This window comes from Macrotis lagotis, chromosome 3 (genome assembly GCF_037893015.1).
Source record: "Macrotis lagotis isolate mMagLag1 chromosome 3, bilby.v1.9.chrom.fasta, whole genome shotgun sequence".
NCBI classification, from domain to species: Eukaryota; Metazoa; Chordata; class Mammalia; order Peramelemorphia; family Peramelidae; genus Macrotis; species Macrotis lagotis.
The window spans coordinates 79,790,640-79,806,446 of NC_133660.1; the positions used below are offsets into that span (position 1 = coordinate 79,790,640).

General features: G+C 33.9%; 1 protein-coding gene across 3 annotated transcripts in view; it reads right to left on the reverse strand.

Annotated features, from left to right (window-relative positions):
* Positions 1 to 5,689: 5,689 nt before the first annotated feature.
* NEIL3 (nei like DNA glycosylase 3) overlaps positions 5,690 to 15,807 on the reverse strand; it is a 65,822-nt gene continuing 55,704 nt past the window's right edge. For 2 of the 3 annotated variants that reach the window (XM_074228920.1, XM_074228921.1), the window contains 2 exons: positions 8,180 to 8,354; positions 5,692 to 6,875 (listed from right to left, as the gene is read on the reverse strand). In XM_074228920.1, the coding sequence (XP_074085021.1) occupies positions 6,693 to 6,875; positions 8,180 to 8,354 (358 nt within the window). In that variant the 3' untranslated portion in view covers positions 5,692 to 6,692. Of the gene's footprint in view, positions 6,876 to 8,179; positions 8,355 to 15,807 lie in introns of all 3 variants that reach the window. The other variant, XM_074228919.1, reaches the window with a different exon arrangement.

Below are 15,807 nucleotides of genomic sequence, written 5' to 3' on the forward strand. Positions count from 1 at the left end.
CGGAAACCTCTGAACACAATATGAAATAATTATTATATAAGCTTTCTTGACATGGCAATTTATTGCTTTATGTTGTCCTCTCATATGTTTTGCTATATACATGTTTTATTTTGTATTTGTTTAAAATAAAAAAAATTGTCATTCTTATCAGCCTCATATCACACTATCTCATGATAGTCAATATAAGGTACAATTGGTGAAATGGAGCATTACAATCTTTTATTTTTTGTTTTACCACTAATTACAGAAAATGGTAAAGTAGGTCCTCAGTCCATATTGGTGCAAATGGTTTCTACTCCTAGCTCTGACACAATCTGACGATGTGACCTCAGACAAATGATTCTATCTTCTTGGTTTTAAATTCCTTTACTAAAACGAAGGTTTCAGATTCTTGTTCAGTTTTCAGTTGTTTCAGTTTCTCTTTGTCCCCATTTAGGATTTCCTTGGCAAAGATACTTGAGTGGTTTGCCATTTACTTCTCCAGATAATTTTATAGATGAGGAAACTGACCTGAGCAGAAACTTGATTCTAAGAGAGGTAATTAATATAAGGGAAAAAAAACACCAAAGGACTAGAATACTTAAGATAGTGTTCATCATATTGGGGAATGGCTTCAGACAGTAGTTCTTTGCTTGTGACATACAAATTAATGGAATATTGTACTATGAGAAGTCAAGAAAAAATTAATTTCAGAAAATTAGGTTATATTAACCGATTCAGGGTGAGGTAAGCAGAACTCAAAAATAATTCACACAGGGAAACAACACATATAAAGGAAAACAAGTGAAATCCTTGAGAAGTCTGATAAAAACAATGACCAAGAATTTTTCCACAGAACTAACGATGAAGCACACATCCAGTCTCAATCTCTTGAGGAAGAGGTGAGGAGTTTAAGATGCAGAATGAGGCAAAATTTTGGATATGGTCACCACATGGATGTTTTCCTTGGCTCCGCTTATTTACTACAAGGTGTTTTTCTTCTTGTTTCTTAATGGGGGAAGGGGAATATGTATGAGATATCAATAGTGAAGAAAAAAAGAAAAACGAAGTTTTTAAAATATATAGAAGAGAAATTTAGAAGAATTTTGAAAGCAATGTGTAGATTTTATTGTGTACTTAAAAAAATTAAGCTGGATGAAATGGAGATTCATACTCCATTTTCTTTTTTGGGCTCATGTTCCTCATTTGTGCTTTCAGTTGAGTAAAAATTTTAAAAATACCTCAGTTTCAATTTATGGATAGATAAGTGGATTCAAATTACTCAGAACAAGTACCATTCCTCAATTGATAAAAAAAATTCAAATGATATAGACAATTAACTGGAGAAATATAAATTCAAGCACTTGAAAATTTCATCTTATATTCATTAGATTGTCAGATGTAAAAAAGACAAATGCTTTCCCAGTCACCTTTGAAGTAAAACAAGGTTGTGTCCTTGCTCCCATGCTTTTTAGTATGTTTTCAGCCAAGTTATCAAACACCTTCTTCACTGAGACTGAACACAGCATCAAGGTTAGCGACTCTACTGATGGTAAATTCTTCAACTTGAAAAGATTATAATCCAAGACCACAGTGGAGGAAGTGTTGATGCAGGATCTTCTCTTTGCAGATGACTGTGCACTCAATGCAGCCTCTGAAGCTGAGATGCAACAAAGTATGGATCGATGCTCTGTTGCTTATGCTCATTTTGGCCTGACAATTAACACCAAGAAAACCCAAGTGTTCCATCAGCCAACACCACAGCATCTATATGCAGAACCATTGATTACAGCAAATGGAGTTTTGAGTAATGTGGATATTGCAGGAAGGTACACATCAACAATGAGGTTGACATAGGCATTGTCAGAATTTGGAAGTATTTGAAAGTGTGGGAGAGAAGAGGTATTAGACTGACCATCAAACTGAAGTCTACAGACCCACTGTGCTGACTCCATTGCTTTATCCTTGTGAAACCTGGACAGTCTACCAGCGCCATGTCAGGAAACTGAATTGTTTCCATTTAAATTGTCTTAGGAAGATTCTGAAGATCACGTGGAAGATACCAAACACTGAGGTCCTTTCTTGATCTAAACTGCCTAACATTCCAACATAGAGAGTGCAAGTAAGATAAGCTGAATATGTTGTTTGAATGTCAGAAGTAAGGTTGCTAAAAAGATCATTCTATAGACAACTCAGAGGGCAAATATTCACAAAGGATCAGAAAGTGATTTGGGGACAGCCTGAAGGTCTCTCATAAGAACTTTAGAATTGATTGTACAATTTGGGAGATACTGGCACAGGATTGCCCAGCATGGCATGCCCTCATCAGAGAGGGGGCTGTGCTCCATGATGAAGGCAGGTTTGAAACAGTTCAAAGGAAATGTGAGATACATAAGTTTAAAGTACCCACCCCAGGTGTTCTCATGGACTATTTTTGCCCAACCTGTGGTAGAGAATCCTAAGCACAAGCAAAGAACACTGTAACTCATCTCTAACATAGTGATGTCATTATGGTCTTCTTTGTTAGCAAAGGACCAGAACCAACCATTAAGAGGAAATATGTAACAGGAGCTAGGGATAGAAAGGATGGAAAAGATATTCTTGGCCTCTGAGGTCATTTTCAGGTCCTTAACTCTGTGATCAAGCCTTTTAAATAACCTCCCTTGCAATATAACTATGTGAAGGCTGAGCTAGTATCATTTTAATTATCCTAATGAGGAAACTGAAGCATGGAGAGGCTAACTAGCTTGTCTCTGGTCACACAGCAAGTAAGTGTCAAAGCCAGGACCCAATACCACATCTCCCCAAATACAGGGTACTTGCTACTCCATCACATGCAAATCATGGGCATCGTGAGTAATAATTAACATCTATTCAGTTTCTTTCTGTGATCCAATACAATGAAGCATTAAAGTGGAGTTATTTTTATCTTTTCTTCCTTTTCTGTGAATATATACCCTTTAATCTGATTAGTTTGGGTCTATCTCCTTGTAAGCTCATTTCTCTAAAATTGCTCAAGAAAATGACAATTGTGAACACTGTCATTTAAATTACTAGAAAGATTCAGCAACCTTTAATCACTGCAGATTTTTCCCCATTTGTAATAAACTTGAAATACACTTTTTAGATGACATTTAAGTGGAATTTATGTTTGAAGAGTGTTAGCAAGGTTAAAAAACATGTAATAGCAACTGACAGATTGTGTTAAAAATCTACAGGGATTCAGATTGGAACATATTTTTATTTCAGGTCCTACACCCATTGAACTTCACAGCAATCCTAACATATGTATACAGTGACACAAAATTCAGCCCATGGAAAGAATGGGAACTTAAAGCAGACCTGAAATCTTTCCTAGGAAAATCCAAAAAGGGTGTACCCAAGAGAAAATGTCCATCTTAACCTTTCCCAAAACTGAAGCTTTTATTTGAAATAAACATTTTATCCTTATAAATAAAAGTAATTTAGGAAATAAGATACTTTATGAGTTTTTTACTTAAAGTTAAGATGAACAGCTTTGTATAATCTTTTTCTTTCAGTTCTGTGAAAACTAGAAAAATATTATAGAATAGAGAGAGGGGAGGAGTGTCTAGACCTGTGATTTTATCCATTTAGTTAAGGAATTCCCAGTGCACTGACAGCTAGCCATTCAGATAGACAACTAATAATCGTAGAAAGTTACCCTGAATATGATTTCTCTCTCATCACATTCAACTTAGATCAATGTATACCATGGAAACAATGTAAAGACTATCAGACTGCCTTCTGTGGGGGGTGGGAAGCAAGATTAGAGGAAAAATTGTAAAACTCAAAATAAATATTTCTTGAAAGAAAAAAGAAAGTTACCCTGAGATACTAAGAGGTTAAGGAATATGCCTAGGCTTTCACAACCAGTATGAGTCAGAGAAGACTTTCATCCTCAATCAAGCATTAACTATCTGTTTTGTATCAGACATGGAGCTAAGCAATAAAGACAGAAATGAAAGTCTCTTCTCTCATGGAGCTTTCATTTTATTGGGGGAAACAACATGTATATGTGTATATATGCATATACATACACACTTAAAGATAATTGGACATGTGATATGACATCGATTAGAGAATTACTAGGTGAGGAAGCTTTCCCCTACAATACTTCTTTGCAACCCAGTCTTAGAAAGTTACCTAAAATGTTGGGAGATTAAATGATTTGCCCATGGTTAGGTTTTTATTTTGTAAATTACAAGTGAAATACATAATTTAGGTCTTCATGCTTTTTTTTAAATTACGAGTGAGATGCATAATTTAAGTCTTCCTGATTTCAAAACTATCAAACCAAAAGTCACAGGCCAACTCAAGTATTTATAGACTATAAACTTCTTTTTTTTCCATATAATTCTTTAACATCTTTTATTCTTGGTCTTCTGAATCCCTACTTAGTTATCTAAGTTGCTCAAATGTACCATGTGACTTTCCATTGCCTTTTGTGTGATGCCCATTTTTAGCTCTTCAAATACAGTGGTATTCTAGATTTTGATGCCATATGGCAACATTGGTAAAATGTTCCCATTGTAAAGATAGACCTTTGCTACTAAGGGAAGGGAAATTCAAGGGTCAGTAATAGTACTTTGTAAACTCCTAAGACAATCCAATCTTCTTTCTTCCTCCCTTTCAACTCTGGGACCATGTATAATTCAGACATTTGTCAAAATCTGGGCATTTCTTTGGTTTTCTGTGAATGAATAGGTCAAACTCCTTCACGTCAGTAAATCAACAAACATTTGTGAAGCATATATATATAGCAACAGACACTGCACTAAGCTCTAGGTGACAATAGATCTCTTTCAAGAGACTACAATGTTTTGAGGCTTGATACAATAGACAGGGAATCCTCCTTCAACCTAGACTCTGCTAGATTTCATTCATCACTATAGCCAATACTTTCCATGAACTTACATCTCTTTGCTTTAAACCTTACCCAATTTTTCTTATCAGTAGGTCCCTGTTATTACATATTCCAAAACATCTTGAATGATCTTGATCCTGTTCTTCTTATCTGCTGATAAATGAAAAGGCATTCTATTCAGTGGAACTAATCAGTCTTATAGGCTCTTACAATATTCTTCCAAATTTCTATCAAGATCATTGATCAGTCAGTGTGAGATGGTAAAGATTTATCTTGTGTTTGAATATCATTCAGGAAATTCTGCTAATTCCCTTCTAATACTTGTCACTGAAGAGGTCCACAGGTCAGATAGCTGACTCTAGGAAAGATTTTGTATAGATGGGAGAATAGAGAATGAAGTCATTAATTGATCTTTTCTCAGTTAACTTTTTCTTTTAATCAGTAAAGTCCAAATTTTTAATGCCTTTGATATCTTCCCTTGCTTTAGATACTTTGTAAATCAGTTCCTCAATACCTTCATAACTGTGATGTCTTGAAAACCAATCTCCTTTATTTATATTCTTGATCCAGTCAGTATACTTTTTGCTTCTTTCTTTTCACAGCTATTTCTATTTCTAATGTTTAGGTCCAGGTGTAGTGTTTCCACTATTCTTGGTGGAGAAAAAAATTTGCATAATGATTTCAGCAAGTCTTTTTCATTTTTCTTCTGTTTGTAGTCCTCTTATGAAATATAATGAAATAAAAATATTAAAAGAATGAGGTAAAGATGAAATAAACAATAATAAAAATAATTTAGTAATAAAAATTCTATTCTCAATAACAATTTTAATGAGAGTAATATGATTAAATGTTTTATTATTTCTGAAAAATTTCTGTTTATGTCCCTGGGGGAATAGAGTGAAATTGTAAATAATTGCTAGCTATTTAACAATGCAGCTAGCTGAGGAAGTGAATTTCAATACTGAAAAATTACTTTCACTAAAGCTGGAAACCCAGGCAGTCACTTCTTAGTACTGGATTAGCTGTGGGGTATTGCAGTAAAGGAAATCTGGAGGGAAGAAACTACCAGGAAGAAATGTCCAGTCAGAATTTGGAAACTCACACACAGGGCTTGAGGAGAGGGACTTGGGGGAAGGACAGAGAGAGAGAGAATGGGAGTCTTAGGCAAAAAGTTTGACAGGAACAGTGATGGTCATCTCCTAAAGCTAGTTCTCTATCTTTCTAATTAGTTTATGCATACACACCACCTTGAGACCACCCTAAGAGGTCAGTCATCAAGCCCAACTGCCTCCTTTTACAAATAGGGAAACTAGGGCTTAGAGATTGTGAAATGACTTGCCCAAGATTATACCAGTAATCAGTCACACAGCTGGAATACAAATTCATCTGTTATTGTTTGCTTCACCATCACTCTCTGCTTTGTCCCTTTAGTGAAGGACAGATACCAAACAAAGCTGAAAAAAATATCAGTTATGTATCCCCTTTCCAGCCATAGTCCCGGTTTCCCTGAACACATTAGAAGTAATTATTATTATTATTATTATGCTAAAAATTTTATTTTTGTCATTAAATACATTCATTATACAGGAGATATTAATGTATTTGACACAAAACAGTGTCCGCATAAGGAAAAAGTAATACAGAGGAGTATGGAAAAATTACATATATACAGAGAAGGCTGGATTGAATTCTATTAAAAGCCCTGGAATATGAACAATAATTTTCAAAGCATCATGCTGACACTCCCAGTAAACTGCAGCCATTATTTAACTCCAAAATTAAATTAAAAAGTAACTAATACCAGATAGGCTGTACAAGTCAAAAACAATTAGCATCCTGGAATAATCTTTATTCCTGGTCCATTTTGTGCCCACTTAAAGAAATCACACTGTTTATCCTTCCTGAGGGGACATACAAAAAAGTTTCTTCCATTATTAGGACCAACTTTCAATACAGTCCTCATAATCGAACGTTTTCCATGGTTGCAGAATGGAAAAGATAAATCAGCCCACTGGAAAAAGAAAAGAAAGAGATATTATAAAGCTTAAAAAGATGAAATAATGATAATATAATGGCTGGGAGCAGTTATACAATGATAGGTTTAGAGAGACATGAGTTCTTACCCCAAGGAGCTCATTGCTTAAAAAAGTTAGTTCCTTTCTCAATCAGCTAAAATTTCCCATCTAACTTAATTAATTCCCAATTTTGATTAGTTTTTTCTAAAAATAATTCTTTTTGGTTTTCTTCCACTTCAATAAAGATATTAGTGAAAACTATACTATAACTATACTGAATGCAATGCAGATCTCGGCAATCATGCCACAAGATGTAATTTCTAAGATAATTTTCCCAGCATCTAGTACATAATAGATGCTTAACAAATGTTTAATATTTAATAGCTATGATAAACATATAAAGATAAATAGGCTATATCTTTAGTCAGAAGTGATCTTAGGAGTTGTCTTGTTAATTCTTTTATGTAACTCTATTTATAAGGAGATAGTGACTCAGAGAGGTTAAGAATTTCACCTGTAGTCACACAACTGGTCAGTGCTACAGGCAGAATTTGAACCCAGTCTTAATGATCCAAAAATAGTCTATTCTGGAACGAAATTATGTTAAAGTTGAGTTGTGAGTACATAATCCAATATTAAATTCCCTTTATCCAAAAGGGGGAGAGGGAGGAGATAGTGGTTGAGGTAGACATAACTTTTGCTGAATTTTACACTGCAGTTTCAGTGAGATTCCAGTTTATTAATATTGTCAATCACTAGCATTGATTAAATGTCTCATATCTGTAAAAGTTTCCTGGGGAGTAAAACCACTGGTAGCTTAACATATTTTCTATCCCATCCTATATTACACACACACACACACACACACACACACACACACACACACAAGTTTGGGGGTAGCATAGGAAGTCAGGACTGTAACATTCTTATCTCAGATTTGCTTTATGGGTAAATCACTTAATCCTATTCTTTATACATAAGCTAAAGATAATAATTCTTTTCTCATGGGGACATATTAATGTTTAAAAAACTTTGTGGAGGAGGGATGTAATAAGTCTTATTAACTATATTTTTAATAAACTTTCTGCTGAATCTCATTGATTTTTTAAGTTATTCATTATCTGGTCTTCAGAAATCAGAAAGTATAGATAGCAATAGCGGCTCTTAAAAATACTTGAAATGAAAGTGCTTGAAGGAAAATTGTTACCTACAACCCAGTAGTCAATATATGCGAACTTTTTAAATAAAGGTTATTTTTTCTGATGTTTATTAAGTAATGTTCAATGAACTGTATACATACTTTAAAAAATCCACACTGGCTTCCTCTAGGTAAAGGACAAGCATAAAACTGCCTGCCCTTGTTTTCTCCATCCTTCCTCACAACTCGGAGAACACAGAGGCGGTTGTGTTTATTGCAGCGAGGACCTTCAATGGTTTTTGAACAGGCACTATCTGTCATGTTAACTTGAAGTTCACTGAAATGACAGGTTACAAAATAACTCCAGCTTAATCACTCTAAGGGGATCATTAACACAACCACTGCCCCTACCAACAAGAAGTCAACTCCTAATAAAATGATGGTCGGGAATGAACATCTGGTCAACTACAGACAGGAATATAAATGGCATAAATCTTTCCTATGCTGTTTTGAAAATGATTTTCATGATCTTCAAGATGTTTCTATGTCTAAAGGACAAGGAGCATTCTGAAGAACAAGGCGATACCAACATTTTCATCTAAGACACAAGAATAGTTACATTTTCTTATGTTCCTTTTTGCCCCCCTGCCCTACACTGAAGTATTGCCACTTTATCACCTTTAAATATTCTCAATTTCTTTCTCTCCCATAGCTCTTTTTAGACTGCATTTTATTTTTGTACAATTATCAAGTAATTTTTCTCTTTCTTGTTTCCCTGACATCCCACAAGAAGAAGACCTTCTATCTTTCTTGTAATAAATAGTAACCTGTAACAAACAGTTCTTACTAACCATAGAGAACATGCTCTTTACAGTCAAATTAAGGATGATTTTCCACACTTCTCCTTGAACAAGGCCACTATAATGGTGTCAATCGTATTTTAGCAAAAAACACAGTCTGGCTAGCAGAGCAGAGATAGGTATTTTATAAAGATGCTAGAGGAATTTTATTTTCTTTTCCATTATGACTAAGCTATCTGGAAATCAGATGTATATACAGGGAACAAAAGAAAAGCCCCAAATAGCTCTTTCTTATGTCACTTTGCAGATTACTTGCTTTGAAATGGATACTTTCATTGTGATAATGATTCTTTATTTTTAAATTTTTTTATATCTTTTCATAATGCTGTTTTAATAGCTTACTTAGCCTTTTATGGAATCAGTCAGAAGAAAGTAATGCTTCTCAGTTATTAAAGCCAAAGGTTAAAAAAAATACAAATGGAGGTATCCTTTTAAAATAAAGTAAGCAATAAAAATGATAATAATAATAATAATAATATGAATTTTTATCTATAATGTCCATAGAGACTTTTCTCAGGAATTGCTACATTTTTAAAAATAGTAAATACCCTAATGGACTTAATATCTTTTGCATCTAAAACTAAATTGTACTTTACTCTCTCTTAGAATGGTACTATGAGCAGAATAACATCTAAGTGGATCCCAAGACTTTTAAAGTGAGAACACTTTCATTCTAACAAAATTTCTGCATAAGCCATGTTGCAGAATATTTTTAGATTATAGCTTAATGTCACAAAAAATGAGCAGGCATGGATGAGCTGCAACCTGTATCACTAAAGAGACTGTATTGATGAGCTCACAAGTTCTTTCAAATAAATGAACCTACTAATTCTAAATTTAGGGCTTATTGTTAAAAGCCCATTTCTCAAAATCTACTATTAATGAGATGGATGCTATTGTTTGCTAGTCTTTTCTAAGAACAGAAAGGAACCTGATAGAGTATCTAATTCAATGTTCTCATTTCCAAAATGATCCTTTTTTATTGTGAACTTAACAATCAATAGACATGGACAGTGGAACTTCCTGCTGAATTGGCTGACTGAACAAGAACAGATTGCCAAGTCATCATCCAAAAGCCACTGCAAAATTCTCAAGTTAATTTCAGATTGAATAATAATCAAGAAATTCGCTGAGAAACTGAAGTTATTTTTTTCCACTATAGAAATGAAGAAAAAGTTAATCAAAAGTCTTTGGACTAGTAAAACAAGTGTAGAATGTCCAATGAAGAAGTACATATAGCTTGTAAGAAGCAAGAGAGGAGAAATTCCCTCAGAAAGACCCAGGGTAGCCCTGCAATACTCAGACCACAGGGCTGAGAGCCAGTCAGTGTAGGACCAAGAACTCTCAAGTGCACTAACACTTTCCTAATACCACAGAAGGCACTGAAGATCCATCTCAACGATCCAGGGAGTTTAACCTTTGCAGGTGGAGGTCCGTTAAGACAATGAATCCAACAAGAATCTAGGATATGACCAAGAAGGACCAAAATACATCAAAGGCCTGGTCCTGGTGCAAAACCCCAGTTCTAGAACTTAAGTGAGAGATATGATTAAATCAAAGAAAATACTAATCAGTATAAAAATTAGTGCAAATTTGGAGAATTCCCTCAAAGGGAGAGAGTAAATATACAGCACCTAAGACTCAAAGAAAAATGGATTTTTTTCACCAGAATTACTAGAATAACTAGAAAAATGAATCAAGAAATTAAAAAAATGAAATAAACACATTGATATTTAAAACAATTGAAATGCGAATAAGTAACTTAGAAAACAAAGTGATAACTCTTATCCAACAAATAAATTCCCTGATAACTGGAACAGACCAAACAGAAATTTGTGGCTCAGATAGAAAATATTAGAGCAAAATAAAAAAAAATTGTTGAAAAAATAGAAGAGAAAGATATGACAATAAAAAATACACTTATCTGTAAAACAGGTCAAGAAAAGATAGTTGGAAAATCACTGGACTGAAATCCATTTTTTTTTAAAAGCCTGGACATTCTATTTCAACAAGTCATAAGTCACCCAAATTCAATAGTACCAGAGGGCAAAGTGTAGATGGAAAGAACTAAATAATTACCTTCTGAAAGAAACCCAGAATGGAAAAAGTCCCTGGCATGTTATAGCCAAAATCATGAACTTCCATGGCCAAGAAAAAAAAATGATTATCTAGCAAGTTCAAGTACAAAGGAACAATAGTCAGGATCATATCAGAGGTGACAACTTTGGTGAAGAGATCTTGTAATATATTATTTCAAAAGTCAAAAGGGAGAGATAACTTAGCTCACAGCCTAAGGATAACCATATGAAAGAAACAAATGACTTTAAAGCATTTCTAATGAAAAGACCAAAGCTGGATAGGAACTTTGAAATACAAACACAAGATTAGAGAGAAACCTAACAAAACAAGTTGATATGAGCAATTAGGAGTTTTGTCATTTTGCTTAATTGGTATGGATGAGAAGAACATACAGACAAAACATGGAAGAAAGTGTGGAGGAAGTAGGCTTAAGAAAAACTTTGCTCGAAACTGAAATACTGTCTTCAGATCTTAAATGCTCATGCACAAAATAAATCATAGCATCTTAGAGCCGGATGCATGCCTGGTCCAGCATCTTCATGTTAAAAGGGATGAAACTCTGAGGTTCAGGAAGGGAAAGGCTAAATATAAATTCTCAGAACAGAAAAGCACCAAAGACAGGTAAAAGCCAAGTACTGGACACTGAGTTAGGGATTTAAATAAGACCATTTGAACATCACCTTAAAGGTAACTGAATACAAAGGTCACTTTTGTGGGTTTTTTGAAAGTCTTTTCACCCCCTTAGGTTAAATATCTGTCGTGGGTGTCAGTTTATTTATCTATAAAATGAAATAGAATTAGATTTAAACTCTGAATTTCTTTCAAGTATCAGAGCAGAAGTTTTTTTTAACCATTTTTTTTTTGTTTTGGACCTGTTCTCAAAAAGTTCCTAAGTGCATAAAATACATAGGATTACAAAGTAAACCAAATATTAAAAGAATTATTTAGAATATTTTAAAAAAACTCACTACCAAAGTTCATAAACCCCAGGTTAAGAGCTCTTGTTCTAAAGTGATGAACCTTTGATTAATTCAGTGCAATGCTTCTTCTATAAAAGAAAAAAGTAAAATTTAATATAACAATACTGTGTTTTATTTCTAGTTATTAAAATGCTTGTTAAGACATCTCACCATTCTTAACTATTAAAATAGTTGGAACAAGTGATTTTTAATTGTTTTATGAAATTCTAAACTTGTTTTTTTAAAGAAAGATTTTATTTATTTTGAGTTTTACAATTTTTCTCCTATTCTTGCTTCCCTCCTCCCACCCCCCCCACAGAAGGCAGTCTATTAGTCTTTATATTGCTAAACTTATTTTTTAAAGACCACAATAGAAAATGGCTTATTTATTTAATAAGAAAATGGTAATGGACTGGTAACAAAGTCTGTGACTTGGCCACCTACTCCTAGAGTAAGTAGGACTCTATGAACTTCTGCTGGGAATCTTGTCCAAATAAAGGACACCATGCCAGATAAAGAAAAAAAATTAAACAAATGACTGACTCACTCCTTGTAAAGTAGCTGCATATCCAAGGGTTTCTGGCTCTTTTGACATATATTCCTACTAGTTGACTATGAAAGATTGTAGCTAACCAATCATGGCTCAGCTATAGTCAACATGTATACAAAGTACCAGTATTTCTAAGGAGTATGTTATGCCATATGTAATCATATAGTTTGGCTGCCAATGGCTCACAAATAAATGATTTTTAAATTATTGATTTTAAGCCTCAATTAATTGGTCAAGATTTGGTAAGTTAATAAAAATAGGGAAATTTAATAATTTCTTTTTTATGTCTTTTTTGCAAGGCAATGTGATTAAGTGACTTGCCCAAAATCACACTAGGCAATTATTGTCTGAGGCTGGATTTGAACTCAGGTCCTCCTGATTCTAAGGTCAGTGCTCTATCTACTTTACCCCCAAATTTAATAATTTTACATAATTTTGGTATATTTAAAAATAATCACTATTTCTCTTTTCTGCAAATTATGGAACCAAGTAGAATGTTCAGAGATTACTTTTGTGTATTTCCCACTTTTCTAAATCGGATTTGATTGTATACTGTAGGATAGATAGCTCAATAATAGAGCACTAGGGTTAGTGTCAGGAAAACAGGAGTTAAAAGTCAGTCAGATACCAACTAGCTATGTAATCCCTCACATGTTATTTAGCTTCTGCCTACCCTCTATTTCCTCATCTGTAAAATGAGAACTATTTTAGCACCTTACTCTGAGAATTGTGATGGGGGATAAAATGACTTAGTTTACTAAAGGGCTTTGCAAACCTTAAAATTCTTTATAAATATTTACTATTCTTCTTAGTATTATCGAGAACTTCCAAGTGAAAATTCTTGCACCATTACATAATGATAAATTCTCTGCTACTTAGAAAGTAATAGAGGTTGTCCAAGGATAACATAGCTATGAGACAAGACTTAAAACCAACTCTTCCTAGCTTTAAGGACAGCTTTCTAGCTGTTTCCCTTGCTTTTTTATAAAAGATTACCAGGAGGATGCTAATTAGAGTCAAGGGCAAGGGAGGCAGCATAGCAGGATAGAATGGATAGAATCAAGGATTCAAGGTTGAAATCCTGCTTGTGATTCCTACTAGCTATGGGGCCTGGACAAGTCAGTGAACTTCTTGGAGCTTTCATTTACTCATCTCAAAGACAAGGGGGTTGAAGTAGATAGCTTATAAGATCCTTTCTAGCTTCAAATAATCCTATAAAAAACCTGCATGTATTCATCATGTCACCTGAAAGTCCCACCTCCAACCTTTTCTTTATTCAAAGAATAACTTGACTTAGAGGTGACAATGAAAGTTATCACACTGTCAAAAACGTCCTGTAAACCTAAAATCCCACCTTCTACAAGAAGCCTTCCCCATCCTCTCTTAATTCCTTTGCCTTCCTTCATTTAATTACATCCTATTTACCCTGTAGATAGCACATTATATATATATATATATATATATATTTGTTTGCATGTTGTCTCCATATTAGATTATGAGTTCCTTGAGACCAGGGACTGTCTTTATCTCTTTATCCACTTAGCCCAGGGTCTGGTAAAAAGTGGGTGCTAAATAAATGTTGATTAACAGAAGAGAACACATCATGTGTGATTCTGGCAAATAGTGAATAAGTCAGGGATACTAAATAGTCTCCTATGTCTAGTCCTAGACTTGCTGTTTAAGCTGGTAAAAGTGATATCAAGCAGATTGGGAAATTGTAACTTGAAATAAGCCAATAAGCTTTAGTACAACTGTCCTTAGTTAAGAATTAAGCTTTAATGATCCCTAGAAGTCAATCTAACTTTAGCAGGTTTATTGAGCTGTTGGAAAGTAGCTGATCTGACTAGTCAGAAAAACAATTACATTAGCAAATCCATAAAAAATGAAAAAATGCTATTTTGCTAAACAAATTGAACTACATGAATATAATGGAATACTCATATGTACCATAAGAATAATGGATACTAAGAATTCAGAAATGTATTAAGACCTGTAGGAACAGATTTAGGGCAAAATAAACAGAACCAGGGGAACAAATTACACAATGGCCACAATAATGTAAACCAGGGATTCTTAACCTGGCTGTCTGTGAACTTTCTTTTTAAAATTTGATCATTATATTTTAGAATAAAATTGGTACCAAGGGTACCAAACATGAGCCCTGTTCAGCCAACAGCACTCCAGAGTGTGGCTTGAACCAGATTAAAATATCATTGGGAAATATTAAAAATTAATCAATAATAAATAAAATATGATGAAATATATTTAATGTTAATGGGGTTTTTTCTCTTCAATATGCAAATCGACAAAAATCCTAATGCATGCTCTAATGATCCACATTTCTAATTGAGTTTGCTGTCACTAGTGTACATAACTAATAAAATGTAGCATGTTAAGTACTATACTTTCACATTTTTCACTACAGAATCAAAAAGTAGAGTATACTCTTTGGGAGTGAAGTCTTCATTTTAAAAAAGGATGGAATTCATTCTTATTTTTCAGAGTATAAGCCTTCCATTGATGAGGAGGGAATTAGAGAGGGAGAGAAATAATACTTAAAAAAAAAAGAAAAGAAAATCAATGAACTATTTTAAAAAATATAGGAGAGTAGAAAGTTTGAAAAGGACCACAGAGAAGCAGAAATGTTTTATTGTTGTTGTTGCTGAGTCTTTCAGTTGTGTCTAATTCTTCTTGACCCTATAGATTCTAGCATGCCAAGCTCTTCTATTCTCCATTCTCTCAAAATCTGTCTAAACTCATGCTTGTTGCTTTCATGACATGTTTCTCTCTTCATCTCATTCTCTGTCATTCCCTTTTCCTTCAGTCAGCTTTGTTAGTACTATATTTAATATATACTTTCCCTATACCAAAAAAATATAAACTTGTATAATTAAGTTCAAAGTAACACCCACAATTGTTTTCCTACGCTTTGTAGGCAGAAATGTTCATATTTCCTAAATTCACAATAAGAAAATTTTTTTCTTTTAAAGACTGGTTCATAGGATTGTCAATTTAGACTTGGAAGAGCTCTTCCAGGCAAACAAACCTAATTCATTAATTTCATGAATGAGGGAACTATGGCACAGAAGAATTAAATGTCTTGCCTACAAGTTCCATAGTTAGGAAGTGACCAAGGCCCTGCATGAAGCTTTCTTCTACATAGATTTTTAGTGACTATGACATTCAAGATGTCTCACAGTTCAACCAGTAGCTGAGCACTTGAGAAATACATATATGACTTTTATGATAAACTCGAAGAATAATCCTCTTATGTAATTTCCAAAGGTCAAGTAGCATATATAGAGTGTCACAAAAGCCTGAGTATAGTTTAAAGCTTTGATA